At 47.5% G+C, this 20,819-nt stretch overlaps 2 protein-coding genes and 2 long non-coding RNA genes across 17 annotated transcripts in view; 3 read left to right on the top strand and 1 right to left on the bottom strand.

The window, feature by feature from the left end:
- The first annotated feature begins 890 nt into the window (after positions 1-890).
- Positions 891-9,608, top strand: LOC118380260 (HUWE1-associated protein modifying stress responses-like). Its single transcript, XM_052509291.1, is given in 5 exon segments — positions 891-1,264; positions 2,855-2,938; positions 4,768-4,943; positions 4,946-5,057; positions 8,840-9,608. Coding segments are annotated over 5 exon segments (825 nt in total). The 5' UTR covers positions 891-1,068; the 3' UTR covers positions 9,097-9,608.
- A 7,859-nt stretch (positions 9,609-17,467) lies between these two features.
- On the bottom strand, positions 17,468-18,362 carry LOC127924598 (uncharacterized). Of its 9 annotated transcripts, XR_008118313.1 has the most exons (5): positions 18,183-18,362; positions 18,089-18,135; positions 17,874-18,041; positions 17,733-17,826; positions 17,565-17,685 (listed from the first exon to the last, which is right to left on the bottom strand). It is a non-coding gene; the product is annotated as an uncharacterized LOC127924598 (long non-coding RNA). The 9 variants fall into 9 exon arrangements; XR_008118316.1 differs by having other exon boundaries at positions 17,468-17,571; positions 17,807-18,041; XR_008118309.1 differs by lacking the exon at positions 17,733-17,826 and having other exon boundaries at positions 17,559-17,685.
- A 1,082-nt stretch (positions 18,363-19,444) lies between these two features.
- The window catches only part of eci1 (enoyl-CoA delta isomerase 1), a 12,242-nt gene continuing 10,867 nt past the window's right edge, over positions 19,445-20,819 (top strand). Inside the window, 2 exon segments of the mRNA XM_052509320.1 lie at positions 19,445-19,600; positions 20,571-20,696. Of these exon segments, the coding sequence (XP_052365280.1) occupies positions 19,558-19,600; positions 20,571-20,696 (169 nt within the window). The 5' untranslated portion in view covers positions 19,445-19,557.
- The window catches only part of LOC127924599 (uncharacterized), a 1,152-nt gene continuing 1,035 nt past the window's right edge, over positions 20,703-20,819 (top strand). For all 6 annotated transcript variants that reach the window (XR_008118320.1, XR_008118321.1, XR_008118318.1 and 3 more), the window contains exon 1: positions 20,703-20,819. This exon is cut by the window's right edge. This is a non-coding gene — a long non-coding RNA (uncharacterized LOC127924599).

The following is a 20,819-nucleotide window of genomic DNA, read 5'->3' on the forward strand; positions in this document are numbered from 1 at the left end:
TACCACTTCCTTTCCCCTGGCCAGAGGGGACCAGAGCTCCAGGGCTTCTCTAGGCTACCTGCAGCTGTGGTTGTTATCAGTTGGCTACTGTTGATCAGACAAGAAGCCCTGATTTATTGAGCACGAGTTGACAAATCATGAGGCAAATCAGTCTAAACAACAGTACTTTGTCCCTCTTTTCAATACTTTTTTGTTAATATTTTTATCCCAAATTTTGGGGCAAATGCCAGCTCACTTACACATTTGCCAGCGGCTCTGCTGTGCTGGTCTTTGCAATGTGTGTAGATGGAAACCACCACATAATGCTACAAACTAAGAAACATATCCTATATGTATGTTCTACTTCCCCTAAATGTCGAGTTAGTATCTCAACATTTTGAGTTAGTATCTCGAAATGTTGACTTATGTATCTTGAAATTACTTATTTCAAAATGTTTAGTTAGCATCTCCAAATGTTGACTTACTATTTTGAAATGTTGACTTATGTGTCTTTACATTTTGAGATAGCAGTAAAAAAAAAAAAAAAAAAAGATGTAGATAGTACCTAAAAAAAAAATGTAGCTAGTAGCTCTAAATGTTTCGATAGTATTAACATTTCAAAATGTTTTTGGTGGCAGGAATGGGCTTCCATAAATTTTGAATGGCTATAAATTCTAGTGGAAACCTAAAACCACAGCTTTTTACCTCTCACACAAGCTTTATAAGTAGATAAGAATTTTCGTGGCGTTCCTTTACGTCATTTCTATGACAGATGTTTCTGTGGTCCACTGAAATCATCAGCACAAAGCTGAAGCCACGACCCAGAGCCATACTGACCAATCACTGATAGGAATAGGGGCGGGGTAGAAACGACAACACGGTAGTATGACTTTTATATAGGCGGACGGTCGGCAACGTCAAAAAACTAGTTGAAGAGTCTTTTCAGACCGGAGTAGTCGGTTTGAGAAACAGCTATTAAGTCATAACAAAATTAATGCATTTCCGAACGGACATTTATTCGCATCGTCAAGTAATTCATCAATCGACATACTAAAGTTGTAAATCTACCCGAGGGTTTTAACGGTGTAAATGGAGGAGAAGAAGAAAGACGGAGACCCGGAGATTCAGGAACACGGACCCGAACATTGGTTCTCGAAATGGGAGCGGCAGTGTTTGGCCGAAGCGGAGCAAAGAGAGTCAAACGAGGAGGAGGCCGACAACGACCAGGATAAATTATGGCATCTCTTCCAGAATTCCGCCACTGCCGTGGCTCAGCTCTACAAAGGTCCGAGACAAGACCAGAACTAAACTAACGTTTATTCGGATGTCACCCCTGCGCCTTGTTACTGAGCTTTGCTACTCAGTCGCTGTTAGTGGCGGTGGGAAGTAGCTCATGTTAGCTACCTAGCTAGTAGCCAACCACCTTGTCAACTAGCTACCTAGCCAACCAGCTAGTAGCCAACTAGCTACCTAGCCAACCAGCTAGTAGTCAACTAGCTACCTAGCCAACTAGCTACCTAGCCAACTAGCTACGTAGCCAACTAGCTACCTAGCCAACCAGCTACCTAGCCAACTAGCTACCTAGCAAACTAGCTAGTAGCTAACTAGCCAACTAGCTACATAGTCAACTAGCTACCTAGCCAACTAGCTAGTAGCTACCTAGCCAACTAGTTACATAGCTAACTAGCTACATAGTCAACTAGCTACATAGCCAACTAGCTAGTAGCCAGTTTACCAGCTGATCAGCTAGCTACTGTACTGTAGCAACTGTTTGCCATCTTAAGTCAAGACATCCCGTAATTATAGTTTGCTCGTTTTCTTTTGTGTGTGTTTTAGTAAATCAGAACACCTAAGTGTATCTTTTTGTGAAACAAAAACTATCTTGAACGGTTACACAGTAGTTTTCTCTGGCTGTTGTTCGCCCAAAAAAAAAACGTCTATCTAGCTAACGTTATCGTCTATAAGCTGGTTAACGATAACTGCTAAGCAACATAACCATAATTAGATAAGTTAGTTGAATAGCTATCTCATCCAGTCTTTTTTGTTGTTGTTAAACTAACATGGTTTATACAGTTACCAGAGTTATCTCACCATCTGGTTGTGGAGAAACTGCGACCAAATGTCAGAGAAACAAAATGGCGACGGAAACAACAATCATCGCTGCGCGACTTTCTCCTTGTGACAGATTGTGTCTTTTCACTGTTGCCTTTTTTTGTGTTCGGTGTGTCTGGGAGCTAATATTACTCACCATAGATATACATGAACGTTTTATAATATCCGTTTTGGGTTTTTTTTTTTGTCTACAAATCAACGAATAACCCGAGTTGTTATAGCGGTGTATAACTGAAAATTTAAACAAAATGGCGAAGATTTACTATTGGCTTTTTGGGGTTATTGATAGTTCTTACCCGCTACTGTAATTACTTCTCATAGTTCATTATATCTATCGTTAACCGTAGGTTCTTTTAGTTACTAAGGTATCAAAGTATTTGTAATATACGACTGCAACTTTCCTGCTGAAAGGGCAATTTTAGTTGTTGCGTTATGCACTCGTGCTCATAAACTGTCGAGTTGGCCATCTAGTGCCGGCTGACAGTTATTTTTATTCCAACGCCCGCCTGCAACTCTAGATGCAAGACAAAATGGCGAATAAAAGCAGTCTCCTGTAATCAAGACGCTTTCAGTCTCATGTGTTGCCTTGTATCATGTACTACTAAAGTGGGAATACTGTACAATTAATTGGCACCTAACTTGCTATTTATGTAAACTGTTGTCAACCAGGCTATTTATGTAAACTGTTGTCAACCAGGCTGTCTGTCTTAGTAGGAAATTCCAACAAACCTGTAATGTCTTTGGTGGTGTGTTGTCTCGACAGACCGAGTATGTCACCAACAGGGGGGGCTTTCTTTGTGGGTGCCGTTTCAGAACGCAGCCACAGCCGTGACCAACCTGTACAAAGGTAGGTGTAAGGGACACTCAAGGTGTTTTCAGTTTCTTGTCTTCTAACTTGCTTTCACAACAGTATAGGATCATTGTAACAGTCTATAGGCTTTTCATTATTGTTCTGCTGTGATCCAAGCATGTATTGATTTGCACTATAGCTGTGAAGGTACTTGGCCTACCACAGGGGTATGGTACTTCACAAGACTCGTTAAAGGGTAGTCGGGACAGAGCTACATAGGTTGAGGACCAACGGCTCATCATCAAAGTCCATAGGCTTTCCTTTGTCATTCTGCTGTAAACTGGACATGTATTGATTAGTAGATAGAAACTTGTAAACAATCAAGGGCCTCTTCTAGTCACCTGAGTATTGACCATCTCGCCATTTACAGCCGTCCTGTCAAGTTCTGGTCCTGGAGAGCACAGCAGGGTGTGCAGCCTAACTCTCAAACTCTAGTCGGTATTCTGCCTTCTCCCTACAGTTTTCAGCCACCACCTTCGCCAACGACTGGCTCATGTGAACTACAATCCCGGCTATCTATTTTTTAAGGTTTGGAAAAGTCAATAACCATCGCTTGGATACGGCTGTCGAAACATATGGCCCTTATCTTTCATCAGTGAGAGAGAAAAAACTGTAGCAGTTACAGATCCACACAGCTTTGGCTGCCTCATCAAATGAAACTACACTTGTGCTGCACTTCCCGAGTTATGCTTCTCAGGTGTTTCGGAGCACATAGCTAATTAGCACAGGCGATGGCCTCTGTAACATGGAGATACGGCCCTGTGGGAACCCTATAAAGGTGTGTATCCATTTTACCTTTTTGATTTTTTGAAAATTGATTTCTTGCTGATAGGAAAGTTTAGTATAGTTTTGGAAGCATACAGACCTTACCTCAAGTGATGCATGTTATTGTTCAGATTGAGTGCCGAGGCTCTTATCAAATCTCCCCCGTACAGAAGACGCCTCGGTCTAATAACTAATGTGTATTGGAACAGAGTCATGTTCAACGGCTAGTTCCAGTTCAGCACTAACACTATCTGATTCAGCTGATCATCAAGAGTCCCTGTGGATAGTTGAATCGTGTGTGTGTGTTAGTGCTGGACTAGGACAAAAGCCTCCATACCCTGTGGCTCTCCAGGATCATGATTCCAGCATCTGTGCTGTCTGACTGGCAACCTCTGGAAGAGAGAGGGGGGGCTGCCTGGCAACCTCTGGAAGAGAGGGGGGGGGGCTGCCTGGCAACCTCTGGAAGAGAGGGGGGGGGGGGCTGCCTGGCAACCTCTGGAAGAGAGAGGGGGGCTGCCTGCCTATAGTTCTATAGTGAACCGTCAACTGTTAGTCACAGGTTTCACTCAGGCTACACAAAGGAACCTTCAACCAAGTCTCATCACAGGTTCTCTCTTTCACACACACACATACTTTCTCTCACACACACACATACTTTCTCTCACACACACACTTTCTCTCACACACACACACACACACACACACACTTTCTCTCACACACACACACACACTTTCTCTCACACACACACACACACACTTTCTCTCACACACACACACACACACACACTTTCTCTCACACACACACACACTCACACACACACACACTTTCTCTCACACACACACACACTTTCTCTCACACACACACACACTTTCTCTCACACACACACACACTTTCTCTCACACACACACACACACTTTCTCTCACACACACACACACACACACTTTCTCTCACACACACACACACACACTTTCTCTCACACACACACACACACACTTTCTCTCACACTTTCTCACTCACTGTCACACACATTCCTTTCTCTTTCTGCCCCCCACCACACAGAGTCTGTGGAGGCCCACCAGCGTAGCTACGACCTAGGTATACAGATCGGCCACCAGCGTCGCAACAAGGATGTGCTGGCCTGGGTGAAGAAGAGGAGGAGAACCATCCGGCGAGAGGACCTCATCAGCTTCCTGTGTGGCCGGGCCCCGCCCCCCGGACCTCCAGAGCCACCCTCACCCCAGGACACAGGCTGACCGTGGTCTCCCCTAACCGGCCTCCCCCGGCCCCTGAGACGGACTCCTCTGTGGAGGCTGACCTCCAGCCCTTCAGAGAGGCCATCGCACTGCATGGTAAAATACACAAATATACAGTGGGGTCTAAAATTGACAGCCTTGATAAAGGAGAGTAAAAATAACTGTATAAAAATCAAAATTTATACAGCTTTATTATATGGGGAAGTTCTAAAATTGACAGCCTATTTTGATAAATTGTAGTATAATAGAGCATCAAAATGAAATTACGAATTGTTAAACAAATCAAAATATATTTTATATTTGAAGTTCTTGAAATTAGCCACCCTTTGCCTTGGTAAACAGCTTTACACACTCTTGGCATTCTCTCAACCAGCTTCACGAGGTAGTCACCTGGAATGCATTTCAATTAACAGGTGTGCCTTACGAGTACATTTGTGGAAATTCTTCCCTTAATGCATTTGAGCCAATCATTTTTTTTTTTTTTAATGACAAGGTATACAGAAGATATTTGGTAAAAGACCCAGTCCATATTATGTCAAGATCAGCTCAAATAAACAAAGAGAAACAACAGTCCATCATTACTTTAAGACATGAAGGTCAGTCAATATGGGAAATGTCAAGAACGTTTAGAGTTTCTTCAAGTGCAGTCACCACAACCATCAAGCTCTATGATGAAACTGGCTCTCATGAGGACCGCCACAGGAATGGAAGACCCTGAGTTACCTCTGCTGCAGAGGATAAGTTCATTACAGTTACCAGCCTCAGACATTGCAGCCCAAATAAATGCTTCACAGAGTTCAAGTAACAGACGCATCTCAACATCAACCGTTCAGAGGCGACTGTGAATCAGCCGCCATGGTTGAATTGCTGCAAAGAAACCACTACTAAATGACACCAATAAGAAGAGACTTGCTTGGGCAAAGAAACACGAGCAATGGACATTAGACTGGTGGAAATTTGTCCTTTGGTCTGGAGTCCAAATTGGAGATTTTTGGTTTCAGCCACTGTGTGTCTTTGTATTTGCTGTGTGGGTGATCGGATGGTCTCCGTATGTGCATTTCACACCGTACAGCATGGAGGAGGAGGTGTTATGGTGTGGGGGTGCTTTGCTGGTGACACTGTGTTTTATTTCAAATTCAAGGCACACTTAAACAGCATGGCTAGCACAGCATTCTGCAGCGATACGCCATCCCATCCGGTTTGGGCTCAGTGGGACTATCATTTGTTTTTCAACAGGACAGTGACCCAAGGGCTATTTGACCCAAGAAGAAGAGCGATTGAGTGTTGCATCAGATGACCTGGCCTCCACAATCCCCTGACCTCAACCAAATTGAGATGGTTTGGGATGAGTCGGACCGCAGAGTGAAGGAAAAAGCAGCCAACAAATGTTCAGCATATGTGGGAACTCCTTCAAGACGGTTGGAAAAGCATTCCTGGGTGAAGCTTGTTGAGATATTGCCAAGCGTGTGCAAAATCTGTCATCAAGGCCAAGGGTGACTATTTGAAAAATCTCAAATGTAAAATATATTTAGATTTGTATGAAACTTTTGGTTGCTACGTGATTCCATGTGTTATTTCATAGTTTTGATGTCTTCACTATTCTACAATGTAGAACATAGTAAAAAAACAACAACCTTGAAATGACACCGCCTGGTATAGAGGTCCTGGATGGCAGGGAGCTCGGCCCCAGTGACGTACCTTAGGGTTAGGGTCAGAGGGCACATAGCACTGCACAGTAAATACACCTCTATTTCTAATGGTTAGGGTCAGAGGGCACATAGCACTGCACAGTAAATACACTATTTCTAATGGTTAGGGTCAGAGGGCACATAGCACTGCACAGTAAATACACCTCTATTTCTAATGGTTAGGGTCAGAGGGCACATAGCACTGCACAGTAAATACAGATTTAGTGCATTTTAAAGTATTCAGACCCCCTGATTCCCCCCCCCACACACACTTTTTGTTACGTTACAGCCTTCTAAAATGTATTCAATAATATGTCCTCATTAATCTACACAATACCCCATAATGATGTCACAATACCCCATAATGATGTCATAATACACCTTAATGACAAGCAAAAACATTTTTTTCTTTTAATTTTTACTTTAAAAAAACACTTATTTAAATAAGTATTCAGACCCTTTGCTATGAGACTCGAAATTGAGCTCAGGTGCATCCTGTTTCCATTAATCATCCTTGAGATGTTTCTACTACTTGATTGGACTCCACCTGTGGTAAATTCAATTGATTGGACATGATTTGGAAAAGCACACACCTGTCTATATAAGGTCCTACAGTTGACAAGTGCATGTCAGAGCAAAAAACAAACCATGAGGTCGAAGGAATTGAACTTAGAGCTCAAAAGACAGGATTGTGTCGAGGCACAGATCTGTTTTAAGGCTACCAAAAAAATGTGTGCAGCATTGAAGGTCCCCAAGAACACAGTGGCCGCCTTAACTTATTCCATTTTGCAACCACCAAGACTCTTCGTAGAGCTGGCCGCCCGGCCAAACTGAGCATTCGGGGAAGAAGGGCCTTGGTCAGGGAGGTAACCAAGAAACTGCTGGTCACTGACAGAATTCCTCTGTGGAGATTGGAGAACCTTCCAGAAGGACAACCATCTCTGCAGCACTCCTCCAATTAGGCATTTATAATAGAGTGGCCAGATGTAAAAACTGCTTGGAATGTGCCAAACGGTAATGACTCTGACCATGAGAAACAAGATTCTCTGGTCTGCTAAAACCTTTGGATAAAAATCTTTGGCCTGAATGACAAGCGTCCCGTCTGGGGGAAAACCTGGCATCATCCCCACGGTGAAGCGTGGTGGCAGCATCATGCTGTGGGGATGTTTTTCAGCGGCAGGGAGAATAGTCTCAGATCGAGGGAAAGATGGACAAAGCAAAAGTTCAGAGACCTTTAATGAAAACCTGCTCAGGACCAGGGCGAAGGTTCACCTTCCAACAGGACAACAACCGTACGCACACAGCCAACGTAGGAGTGGCTTTGGGAAAAGTGTCAGTGTCCTTGAGTGGCCCAGCCGGAGCCCGGACTTGAACCCAATCGAACATCTCTGGAGTATCCGTGTTGGTCATTCAGAGGGAGAGTCCTAAACTGCACCCTATTCCCTACAATCAGGGAGGGGCAACTTCGATGGGGGCGGGGGCCTAAACAAATCTGAACTAGTCAAAGAGGGGCTGCAGTGTCTCGCCAGTCTGCGTATCAATACCCCTTAACACACACACACATTGTGAGGGAAAACGTTTGTGGGCCCCGCTCTTGACAGTAGACAATGTTTTACATTTTAAAGTTCATTTTTTTTGCAATTGTAGACTTTGCCATGGGGTGTAGAGAAAATGTTGCTGTTTTTTAAATCAAGTTTACTGTAATTCTACACATTTTGCCATGTGGTTTTCATAATATATGAGTAATTTGACCATGATAACAAGTTTAGGTAACAGGCCTCAAAAACTAGCTTTGCAATCCCCCCCAAAAAAAAAAATGTTTTGCTGCCATGGGCTGTTTCTATCAGTCCATAAGGAGAGAAACGGCTGAGGCACATCACATTTTGTAATTGCACGATGTGTATTCTACTATAAGTTGAGACTAGAGGTCCGATTAGGATTTTTCAACGCCGAATACGATTATTGGAGGACCAAAAAAGCAGATACCGATTAATCGGACGATTTTATAAATAAAAAATATATTAATCTATTAATCTATTTATCTATCTATCATTGTGCCCCAGGGCCTGAATGCATCCTTGACTTCCTTTTTGTTTTTCATGTCTTCTCTGAGTCAGGGTTCGAAGGTTGAGTTTGACCTTGTGGTGTTTTTCTTTCCCTCTCCCCCCCTCTCCAATCTGTCCTCTCCAGGTCTAAGTGGGGCTATGGCCAGCATCAGTGTTCGTTCCGGTACCCCGGGCTCTCCCACCCACGTGGGGGGTGCTGGTGGGGGTGGGTCGACCCCGGTGGGGCGTCGGCGTAACGGTCTCCATGATGTGGACCTGAACACTTTCATCTCCGAGGAGATGGCCCTGCACCTGGACGCTAACCCCAGGAAACGCAGCTCCGCCCAGTGCAATGACGTCATAACAGACTCCCCCACCCATAAACGCAACCGGATGATCTGATTGGGCAGCCCAGCCCCCGGGAGGGTTAAGAGACCTTTGTGGGAGGGGTGGGGGGTTGAGATCTTGAAAACAGACAGACAGACTGAAGGATGTATGGCTGTGGAGTGAACCGGCGTTGGGGACTAAGGAGGCATTCCATTTAGTTGAGTGGGTGGTGTCCTCCTGTCCTTGTCTCCTTTCCTAGTTGAGAGCACTGGTCTAAACTGAAAGCATGCTTGTTGGAAACCTGTCATCCATCCTTCCTAACCCCTTTAGGCTGGATCTACACAGGTAGCCCAATTCAGATCTTTTTCCACTAATTGGGCCTTTTGACCAATCAGATCAGTTCTTTTCCCAGTAAATGGGCAACAGAACAGAATTGTGCTGTCTTTGAAAACGCAGCCTTAGTGATCAGTGACTGTGAGGAAAGGAAGCGAGGACAGAAGGGCATCGAGGAGGTTGGGATGCAGCCCCCCGTTCAGAGGAGAAATGCACTGTGCTGATTTGAAATAAAAAAAAGCCACTTGATCCTCTATACTTGTTGCTCCCCCCTCTCTCTCTCTCCTCCCCGCCATCCTCACCCCTCCTCCCTTCCTAAGGAAACGAGGGCTGTGGGAAACGTGTTACTCAGTGAACTAGATAAGGATTGATGCCAGAAGTGGTTCTGTTGGAGAGATGCCATCTCTGCTAGAACGTATTGCTTTGTGTTCGTCATCCTGCTCAGTGGACATTGATGCTGTCTGTGATGATGAAAGGAGGACTTCCCTCACTTGACATTTCCTGACTGTCCCAAATGGCACCCTAGTCTCTACACAGCACCCTAGTCCCTACACAGCACCCTAGTCCCTACACAGCACCATAGTCCCTACACAGCACCCTAGTCCCTACACAGCACCCTAGTCCCTACACAGCACCCTAGTCTCTACACAGCACCCTAGTCCCTACACAGCACCCTAGTCCCTACACAGCACCCTAGTCCCTACACAGCACCCTAGCCCCTACACAGCACCCTAGCCCCTACACAGCACCCTAGCCTCTACACAGCACCCTAGTCCCTACACATCACCATAGCCCCTACATCCTAGTCCCTACACAGCACCCTAGTCCCTACACACCACCCTAGTCCCTACACAGCACCCTAGTCCCTACACAGCAGTCCTACATAGCACCCCCTACACAGCACCCTAGTCCCTACACAGCACCCTAGTCCCTACACAGCACCCTAGTCCCTACACAGCACCCTAGTCCCTACACAGCACCCTAGTCCCTACACAGCACCCTAGTCCCTACACAGCACCCTAGTCCCTACACAGCACCCTAGTCCCTACACAGCACCCTAGTCTCTACACAGCACCCTAGTCCCTACACAGCACCCTAGTCCCTACACAGCACCCTAGTCCCTACACAGCACCCTAGTCCCTACACAGCACCCTAGTCCCTACACAGCACCCTAGTCCCTACACAGCACCCTAGTCCCTACACAGCACCCTAGTCCCTACACAGCACCCTAGTCCCTACACAGCACCCTAGTCCCTACACAGCACCCTAGTCCCTACACAGCACCCTAGTCCCTACACAGCACCCTAGTCCCTACATAGTAGTCCCTACACACACCCTAGTCCCTACACAGCACCCTACACAGCACCCTAGTCCCTACACAGCACCCTAGTCCCTACATCATTGCCCTTACATCCTAGTCCCTACACAGCACCCTAGTCCCTACATCCTAGTCCCTACATCCTAGTCCCTACATGGCACCCTACTATATTACAGCATAGGGCCCTTTTGAAAAGTGTTGCACTATACAGGGTGTTGTTTGGGAGCAGCCCTGGTGTCTCCTGTGTCTGGTTGTGATGTCTGAGGGGCTGTGGGGGCTGTGGGGGCTGAGGGTCTGAGGGGTCTGAGGGGCTGTGGGGTCTCAGGGCTGATTCTCCCAATAGCAGGCTGTTGATATTTGATTGTCGGCTTCCTTTCTGTCCTGACAACTGTGCTTCAGCAGTCATGTTTTAGTGCAACCAACCCGCAAGGGTCAGCGTCCCAAAATCGCACCCTATTCCCTAATATAAAGTGAACTACTTTTGCCTACAGGTCACTCTGGTCAAAGTAGTCCACTATATGTAGGGAAATGGGGATGCTGTTTGCTGGACGAACCCCAGTGTTCAGGTTCGTGTACCTCCGCTGCAGTTGGTTCATTTACACACCGCCTTGCTTCTTCTGTTGGGGTGTGTATTTCAACGTTCTGGAATGATCTGTGTCACTTAACGCTGGGATTGATATCTGACCTGTCGGCGGACTAACCCTCCGGTCAAGTGATGTCGCCAGACTAACCCTCCGGTCGGGTGATGTCGCCAGACTAACCCTCCGGTCGGGTGATGTCGCCAGACTAACCCTCCGGTCGGGTGATGTCGCCAGACTAACCCTCCGGTCGGGTGATGTCTCCAGACTAACCCTCCGGTCGGGTGATGTCTCCAGACTAACCCTCCGGTCGGGGGATGTCTCCAGACTAACCCTCCGGTCAGGGGATGTCTCCAGACTAACCCTCCGGTCAGGTGATGTCGCCAGACTAACCCTCCGGTCAGGTGATGTCGCCAGACTAACCCTCCGGTCGGGTGATGTCGCCAGACTAACCCCCCGGTCGGGTGATGTCGCCAGACTAACCCTCCGGTCGGGTGATGTCGCCAGACTAACCCCCCGGTCAGGTGATGTCTCCAGACTAACCCTCCGGTCAGGTGATGTCTCCAGACTAACCCTCCGGTCAGGGGATGTCTCCAGACTAACCCTCTGGTCAGGTGATGTCTCCAGACTAACCCTCCGGTCAGGGGATGTCTCCAGACTAACCCTCTGGTCAGGGGATGTCTCCAGACTAACCCTCTGGTCAGGTGATGTCGCCAGACTAACCCTCTGGTCAGGTGATGTCTCCAGACTAACCCTCCGGTCAGGTGATGTCTCCAGACTAACCCTCCGGTCAGGGGATGTCTCCAGACTAACCCTCCGGTCAGGGGATGTCTCCAGACTAACCCTCTGGTCAGGGGATGTCTCCAGACTAACCCTCTGGTCAGGTGATGTCGCCAGACTAACCCTCCGGTCAGGTGATGTCTCCAGACTAACCCTCCGGTCAGGTGATGTCTCCAGACTAACCCTCCGGTCAGGGGATGTCTCCAGACTAACCCTCCGGTCGGGTGATGTCGCCAGACTAACCCTCCGGTCAGGTGATGTCTCCAGACTAACCCTCCGGTCGGGGGATGTCGCCAGACTAACCCTCCGGTCGGGTGATGTCTCCAGACTAACCCTCCGGTCAGGTGATGTCTCCAGACTAACCCTCCGGTCAGGTGATGTCTCCAGACTAACCCTCCGGTCAGGTGATGTCTCCAGACTAACCCTCCGGTCGGGTGATGTCGCCAGACTAACCCTCCGGTCGGGTGATGTCGCCAGACTAACCCTCCGGTCGGGTGATGTCTCCAGACTAACCCTCCGGTCGGGTGATGTCGCCAGACTAACCCTCCGGTCGGGTGATGTCGCCAGACTAACCCTCCGGTCGGGTGATGTCGCCAGACTAACCCTCCGGTCGGGTGATGTCTCCAGACTAACCCTCCGGTCAGGTGATGTCGCCAGACTAACCCTCCGGTCAGGTGATGTCTCCAGACTAACCCTCCGGTCGGGTGATGTCTCCAGACTAACCCTCCGGTCAGGTGATGTCGCCAGACTAACCCTCCGGTCAGGTGATGTCGCCAGACTAACCCTCCGGTCAGGTGATGTCGCCAGACTAACCCTCCGGTCAGGTGATGTCGCCAGACTAACCCTCCGGTCAGGTGATGTCTCCAGACTAACCCTCCGGTCAGGTGATGTCGCCAGACTAACCCTCCGGTCAGGTGATGTCTCCAGACTAACCCTCCGGTCAGCTGATGTCGCCAGACTAACCCTCTGGTCAGGTGATGTCTCCAGACTAACCCTCCGGTCAGGTGATGTCTCCAGACTAACCCTCCGGTCAGGGATGTCGCCAGACTAACCCTCCGGTCAGGTGATGTCTCCAGACTAACCCTCCGGTCAGGTGATGTCTCCAGACTAACCCTCCGGTCAGGTGATGTCTCCAGACTAACCCTCCGGTCAGGTGATGTCTCCAGACTAACCCTCCGGTCGGGTGATGTCTCCAGACTAACCCTCCGGTCGGGTGATGTCGCCAGACTAACCCTCCGGTCGGGTGATGTCTCCAGACTAACCCTCCGGTCGGGTGATGTCTCCAGACTAACCCTCCGGTCGGGTGATGTCTCCAGACTAACCCTCCGGTCGGGTGATGTCTCCAGACTAACCCTCCGGTCGGGTGATGTCTCCAGACTAACCCTCCGGTCAGGTGATGTCTCCAGACTAACCCTCCGGTCAGGGGATGTCTCCAGACTAACCCTCCGGTCGGGGGATGTCGCCAGACTAACCCTCCGGTCAGGGGATGTCGCCAGACTAACCCTCCGGTCGGGGGATGTCGCCAGACTAACCCTCCGGTCGGGTGATGTCGCCAGACTAACCCTCCGGTCGGGTGATGTCTCCAGACTAACCCTCCGGTCGGGTGATGTCGTGTAGGAAACCTATAGGAAGGTAAACTTTGATCACCGTTCACAGTGAGTAAATGTGATGCTCCCTAAACTTTCAATACATTTTTTTATGTAAAAGATGGGACGGATAAACGCTCCCGCAAAATAACCTGTGTTTCTACTCCACTACACCTCTGTCCCCTTCTGAGTATGTTTTCGGAGTATTCTGTTCAGTGTGGTTGTGTTTTCATCATATAACTTGAGTTGGAATAATGATTTATTTTGCACTTAAGCCTCTTTCACATCTAAACTCATGTTGATCTTCCCACCGGAACCAACCAGGCCGTCCAACCTCCACCTACAGGTCTTCAATTAGACACTACCACCTTCACCTCCCTCTGGAACCTGGGGGGGGCCCACCTTCACCTCCCTCTGGAACCGGGGGGGGGGCACCTTCACCTCCCTCTGGAACCGGGGGACCTCCCTCTGGAACCGGGGGGCACCTTCACCTCCCTCTGGAACCGGGGGGCACCTTCACCTCCCTCTGGAACCGGGGGGGGCACCTTCACCTCCCTCTGGAACCGGGGGGGGGGGGCACCTTCACCTCCCTCTGGAACCGGGGGGGGCACCTTCACCTCCCTCTGGAACCGGGGGCACCTTCACCTCCCTCTGGAACCTGGGGGGGGCACCTTCACCTCCCTCTGGAACCTGGGGGGCACCTTCACCTCCCTCTGGAACTGGGGGGGCACCTTCACCTCCCTCTGGAACTGGGGGGGGGGGCCCACCTTCACCTCCCTCTGGAACCGGAGGGGGCCCACCTTCACCTCCCTCTGGAACTGGGGGGGGGGGGCCACCTTCACCTCCCTCTGGAACTGGGGGGGGGGCCCACCTTCACCTCCCTCTGGAACTGGGGGGGGGCCCACCTTCACCTCCCTCTGGAACTGGGGGGTCACCTGCCACCAAACAGAAACAAACTGAAATGATTTGCTACTCTGTGCTGTAATGAACATGCCCCAAAACCAGAAGAGAAAGACTGAAATGTTTTTGCTACGTTGTGCTGTAATGAACATGCCCCAAAACCAGAAGAGAAAGTCCTGTTTTTTTTTTTTTTTTTTTTTTCCGTTGCAAAATGTTTTGCTATGCTGTGCCATCCTGAACACCACCCAGAGTAAGAGATGTGGGAGGAGCTAAAGTGGAGGCCCCAGGAAACAAACTGACAGAATTGTTATTTTCGTGAGCGGGGGGGGGTCTAACATCCCAATGTCCACACTACTGTTTAGTATGCCGTATGAATGGCCGATCCAGTGCATCGCTCCATACTAAGTGATATTGTGACGTAGTCTGTCTTCTAATGGGTGTTCATTATTGACTTGTGTTGATGTGAAAAGATGCAGTTGCCTGACTATTAAAGCTGAAAGGGATAGTTTACCTGAATTATTAGAAAATGCTGTTGGTTTTCTTACCCTCTATAGACGAGGAATACAGCCAGCCATGCTTTGATTATTGTTTACATGTGCTGTGTTTAGTACCCCCCCCCCCCAAAACAAAATACATAATTGGTGCTGTATCCATTTCCAGTTGCTAAACGGAGAGGGTGTGGGTTTTGGGGGTAAGTAAACGGAGAGGGTGTGGGTTTTGGGGGTAAGTAAACGGAGAGGGTGTGGGTTGTGGGGGGTAAGTAAACGGAGAGGGTGTGGGTTGTGGGGGGTAAGTAAACGGAGAGGGTGTGGGTTGTGGGGGATAAGTAAACGGAGAGGGTGTGGGTTGTGGGGGGTAAGTAAACGGAGAGGGTGTGGGGGGTAAGTAAACGGGGAGGGTTGTGGGGGGTAAGTAAATCTCCCGCTGCCCTTTAAATACCCCGGGACACCCGCCGAACGCAGTAAACATGTCTGTCAAAGAACGTTTTGGGAAAAAACGTGTCGTACAGTACAAACCGTTCCACAACTCAGAAAACGTTGACGCGAACTGAACACACCCCTGGCTGTGGTCTCCTAATGCTAACGGTGTAGCATTATTGGTCAAACCCAATGCAACCAAGTCATCCGCCCCCTGATATCCCTCACATTTCATGTCAGACCGATGTGTGTAATTTGTGTGAACTATCCCTTATGTGACAGATTGAGGTTGTTCCTAAACTCTGATCTAGGATCAGAGAACATGAATCTGTTTTAACCCTGATACAGAGCTCTATAAACAGTGCCACCATTTTATTCTCGTACACACCTAAATATTCTGCTGTGCCACCTGGACTGTGTTTATTGAGGAGCACCAGTGAGCCTAGACAAATGAAGGGTTCTAAGCTTCATTACCTACAATCATTTAGATTGGGCTCCTAGATTTCTTTGTGTTCGGCCTACATTTTTCAACGTGTAAATTAAAAAATTTAAGTTAGCATGGAGCCCTGGCTTAACCAATAGGAGGTCAGAAAGCAGGACCCGTATCCACAAAGCTGATCCCAGTAGGAGTCCAATTTGTAAGTCGCTCTGGATAAGAGCGTCTGCTAAATGACTTAAATGTAATGTAATGAGTGCTGACCTAGGATCAGTTTGACCTTTCATGAGTAAACATCATATAGACAGACAGGGGGCAGGGGTCATACTCTGAGACACGTTGTGAATATGGGACCTGATCAGAGATCAGTTCTTAGGGCCACTTCATCCTATTCTGGTTGCTTATTCAAACCAAGAGGGAGCACAGTTGCCTGATCAGAGATCAGTTCTTTGGGCCACTTCGTTCTATTCTGGTTGCTTATTCAAACCAAGAGGGATCAGAGATCAGTTCTAAGGGCCAAACGGGTACCCTATTCTCTACATAGTGCAGTGTTTCTGACCAGGACACATGGGGAGGTAGATATGGTCTAGGATCAGTTTGACTTTCAGATCTGAGACACGTTGTGAATACTCTATATGGTGCAGTGTTTCTGACCAGGATGGCAGGGTAGCCTAGTGGACTACTAACCGGAAGGTTGCAAGTTCAAACCCCCGAGCTGACACGGTACAAAATCTGTTGTTCTGCCCCTGAACAGGCAGTTAACCTACCGTCCTGTAGGTTTTCAGTCCAACCCTCTTCCTGGAGAACTACCGTCCTGTAGGTTTTCAGTCCAACCCTCTTCCTGGAGAACTACCGTCCTGTAGGTTTTCAGTCCAACCCTCTTCCTGGAGAACTACCGTCCTGTAGGTTTTCAGTCCAACCCTCTTCCTGGAGAACTACCGTCCTGTAGGTTTTCAGTCCAACCCTCTTCCTGGAGAACTACCGTCCTGTAGGTTTTCAGTCCAACCCTCTTCCTGGAGAACTACCGTCCTGTAGGTTTTCAGTCCAACCCTCTTCCTGGAGAACTACCGTCCTGTAGGTTTTCAGTCCAACCCTCTTCCTGGAGAACTACCGTCCTGTAGGTTTTCAGTCCAACCCTCTTCCTGGAGAACTACCGTCCTGTAGGTTTTCAGTCCAACCCTCTTCCTGGAGAACTACCGTCCTGTAGGTTTTCAGTCCAACCCTCTTCCTGGAGAACTACCGTCCTGTAGGTTTTCAGTCCAACCCTCTTCCTGGAGAACTACCGTCCTGTAGGTTTTCAGTCCAACCCTCTTCCTAACATAACATAACATATGCCATTTAGCAGACGCTTTTATCCAAAGCGACTTACAGTCATGTGTGCATACATTCTACGTATGGGTGGTCCCGGGAATCGAACCTACTACCCTGGCGTTACAAGCGCCATGCTCTACCAACTGAGCTACAGAAGATCTCTCTTCCTGGAGATTGATTTTGAGATATGTCTGTTACTTGAACTCTGTGAAGCATTTATTTGGGCTGCAATGTCTGAGGCTGGTAACTGTAATGAACTTGTCCTCTGCAGCAGAGGTAACTCAGGGTCTTCCATTCCTGTGGCGGTCCCCATGAGAGCCAGTTTCATCATAGAGCTTGATGGTTGTGGTGACTGCACTTGAGTGTGCAAAGCTGTCTTCAAGGCAAATACCTCCCTAATGAATTCCCTACATAGTACCCTAGTTCCAACCCAAATACCACCCTAATGAATTCCCTACATAGTACCCTAGTTCCAACCCAAATACCACCCTAATGAATTCCCTACCTAGTACCCTAGTTCCAACCCAAATACCTCCCTAATGAATTCCTTACATAGTACCCTAGTTCCAACCCAAATACCACCCTAATGAATTCCCTACATAGTACCCCAGTTCCAACCCAAATACCTCCCTAATGAATTCCCTACCTAGTACCCTAGTTCCAACCCAAATACCACCCTAATGAATTCCCTACATAGTACCCTAGTTCCAACCCAAATACCTCCCTAATGAATTCCCTACATAGTACCCTAGTTCCAACCCAAATACCACCCTAATGAATTCCCTACCTAGTACCCTAGTTCCAACCCAAATACCTCCCTAATGAATTCCCTACCTAGTACCCTAGTTCCAACCCAAATACCTCCCTAATGAATTCCCTACATAGTGCCCTAGTTCCAACCCAAATACCACCCTAATGAATTCCCTACATAGTACCCTAGTTCCAACCCAAATACCTCCCTAATGAATTCCCTACATAGTGCCCTAGTTCCAACCCAAATACCACCCTAATGAATTCCCTACATAGTACCCTAGTTCCAACCCAAATACCACCCTAATGAATTCCCTACATAGTACCCTAGTTCCAACCCAAATACCTCCCTAATGAATTCCCTACATAGTGCCCTAGTTCCAACCCAAATACCTCCCTAATGAATTCCCTACATAGTGCCCTAGTTCCAACCCAAATATCACCCGAATGAATTCCCTACATAGTGCACTACTTTGACCAGGGCATGTAGTTCCACTATGTAAGGAAGAGGGTGTCATTTGGGACCAATAGTCTGCATTACTGTACTCATCTTGTTGCAACACCACTTCACGCCACCAGATGGCGTCAGAGCAGCAGCTCTGGACCGGGAGGACCTATTTTACAGAGAAACATGGAGGTAGAGGCACCTGATCCTTCGGTTGATTGATTGATCGATCAGTAGACTGGGAGGGACCTCTGCTGCAGAGGAACAAGGATAGAGTCATCTGATCGATTGATTAGGTTTATGGTCCGTTAAGAGGAAGATTCCCTCCACTGCTCACCATAAGCTTTAGCCTTGATCCTGAACTTGGCGTAGCAGTTAAGGTGTTGGCTTGACAGTTGTTAAACCTGGGTTCTCGTCTTGGTTGGGGCTACCCACCGAATTCACTACAATATGGTTTCATTGTATCTCCCCTTTAAAGCTTGAATCCTTAATTGAAACAACAACTAAGCGGGCACCCCGCCTGTGTTTTGGTAAAACGCTGAGGGATGCGCCTGGAGAAATGTAACCACTCTTAATGCATTCAAAGCAAGAGCTATGTATGCAAAGACTGACCAAATTATAGTTTTAACTATTTTGATTTTAGGATATATACAGTGTTTGTTGACATTTACTTTGTTTACAAACATTTGAGTATAACAAGCTTATATTTGGGGTTCTGATGAGGTACGAGAGTTTAACCAATAGTAAAACATACATTAGTATCTAACTATGTACGTCGACGGACTATAAAACATACAACTTCAAGTCTTCAGTCCTTGACCCTGGAAGTAGTCTGTAACCAATCCCTGTCAAGCAACCCCACTCTGTCAGTGGGTGAGTTCGTTTTGCATGGCCCGTTACCCCGGGTTAGTTAAGATTTTTCTTTAAAAGAACAATGGAATCGTTTTAAAAAAGGAAACTCCTCACCCTGGGCACCGGGCCTCGTTAAACGAGTTCGCCCAGTGTGGTTGATAGTCCGGCAGTCTGATAGGGTGAATCACGTTTTCAACACCTACAGTGACGCCGTTCAGGTCCAATCAGATGCCAATACTGATTTGTTGGCCCCGCCTCCTCTGTAATCTCCTCCTCCAGAGCAGCCCAGCCGCAGTGTGTGTCCTGTTTGTGGCAACTTGACGAGTCGAGATGGCAAATGTGTTGAGAAATTCCGCCAAATTCGGGTTTTCAGGTATGTGAACTTACCTGACATTGAGTAAGTACAGCAGGAAGAGTTTAATAGCTATTTCTCCGGAGTTTTGATGGCCCATTTCGAGAACAAACATGAATATCAGTGGTTAGATTGCATAGTTAAGTAGTTAGCTCGCCTCCCCTTCCCTGGTCTTTCAGAAACTAGAGCAAAGTTCACAGGACGTGTCTGTCCTTATGTCGCGTAATGTCACATTGTCAGTTTGCGTGGGCTGTCTGGGATCTATCAACGAGCTAATATATCCTAGCTGTTATTGTAATTGTGAAAACATGTCTTGGGGTTGTGCTATTTGTTCACGATTCATTCATCATTAGCCATAGTCATGGTAGCATCCACATTTTAATGTAGAAGTGTTCAGAAACATCATCTATTCTTATTTACAATAAAAGTGACTCCAAAATGACACTACATTATTTACCCTTCATTTCTATTGGGCACCAAATAATCTGCAACAACCAAAACAAACAGCAAATACAACCAACCAGTTTGTAGAGTCACAAGGTTGATGTAGTCACTGTGTGCTAGAAATATGGGACTAAATACTTTGTACTTCTTTAATTGACATAAGTGAATTTGTCCCAATACTTCTGGTCCCCTAAAATGTGAGGACTAAGTACAAGAAGTGCTGTAATATCTAAACGGGTCACCCAATATGGATGAAAATACCCTCAAATTAAAGCTGACAGTCTGCACTTTAACCTCATAGTCGTTGTACCGTTTCAAATCCAGAGTGCTGGAGTAAAGAGCCACAACAACATGACACTGACCCAATGCTTGTGGAATTCACTGTATATAGTGACTAGGGCTCCATTTCAACCATGGTCTTATAATACAAGGTCATGTGGTTTCAGTGACGATGTCAACTATCATTATTCCACCCCCTCATTATTATATTGTTATATTATTAAGTTAATTTGTTATATTGTTTTATTATATTGTTGTTCTTTGGCAGGTGTGTTGTCCCAGTTGTCCAACCACAGTAGACATGGGAGAGAGTGTGTGTCGCCGTGCTTCTCTCTGCAGCAGAGAAACAGCTCTACCTCACCTAAGATCAAGGTGGACCTAGACAACAGTACAGGTAAACCCCTGCACAGCTTCTTTACCTGTCCCAAATGGCACCCTGTCCCCTACATCAGGGTAGACAGTCCTGGAGACAACAGGTACTGTTTACATCAGGTTAGACAGCTCTGGTCCTGGAGAC

This window comes from Oncorhynchus keta, unplaced genomic scaffold (genome assembly GCF_023373465.1).
Source record: "Oncorhynchus keta strain PuntledgeMale-10-30-2019 unplaced genomic scaffold, Oket_V2 Un_contig_4357_pilon_pilon, whole genome shotgun sequence".
Classification (NCBI taxonomy): Eukaryota; Metazoa; Chordata; class Actinopteri; order Salmoniformes; family Salmonidae; genus Oncorhynchus; species Oncorhynchus keta.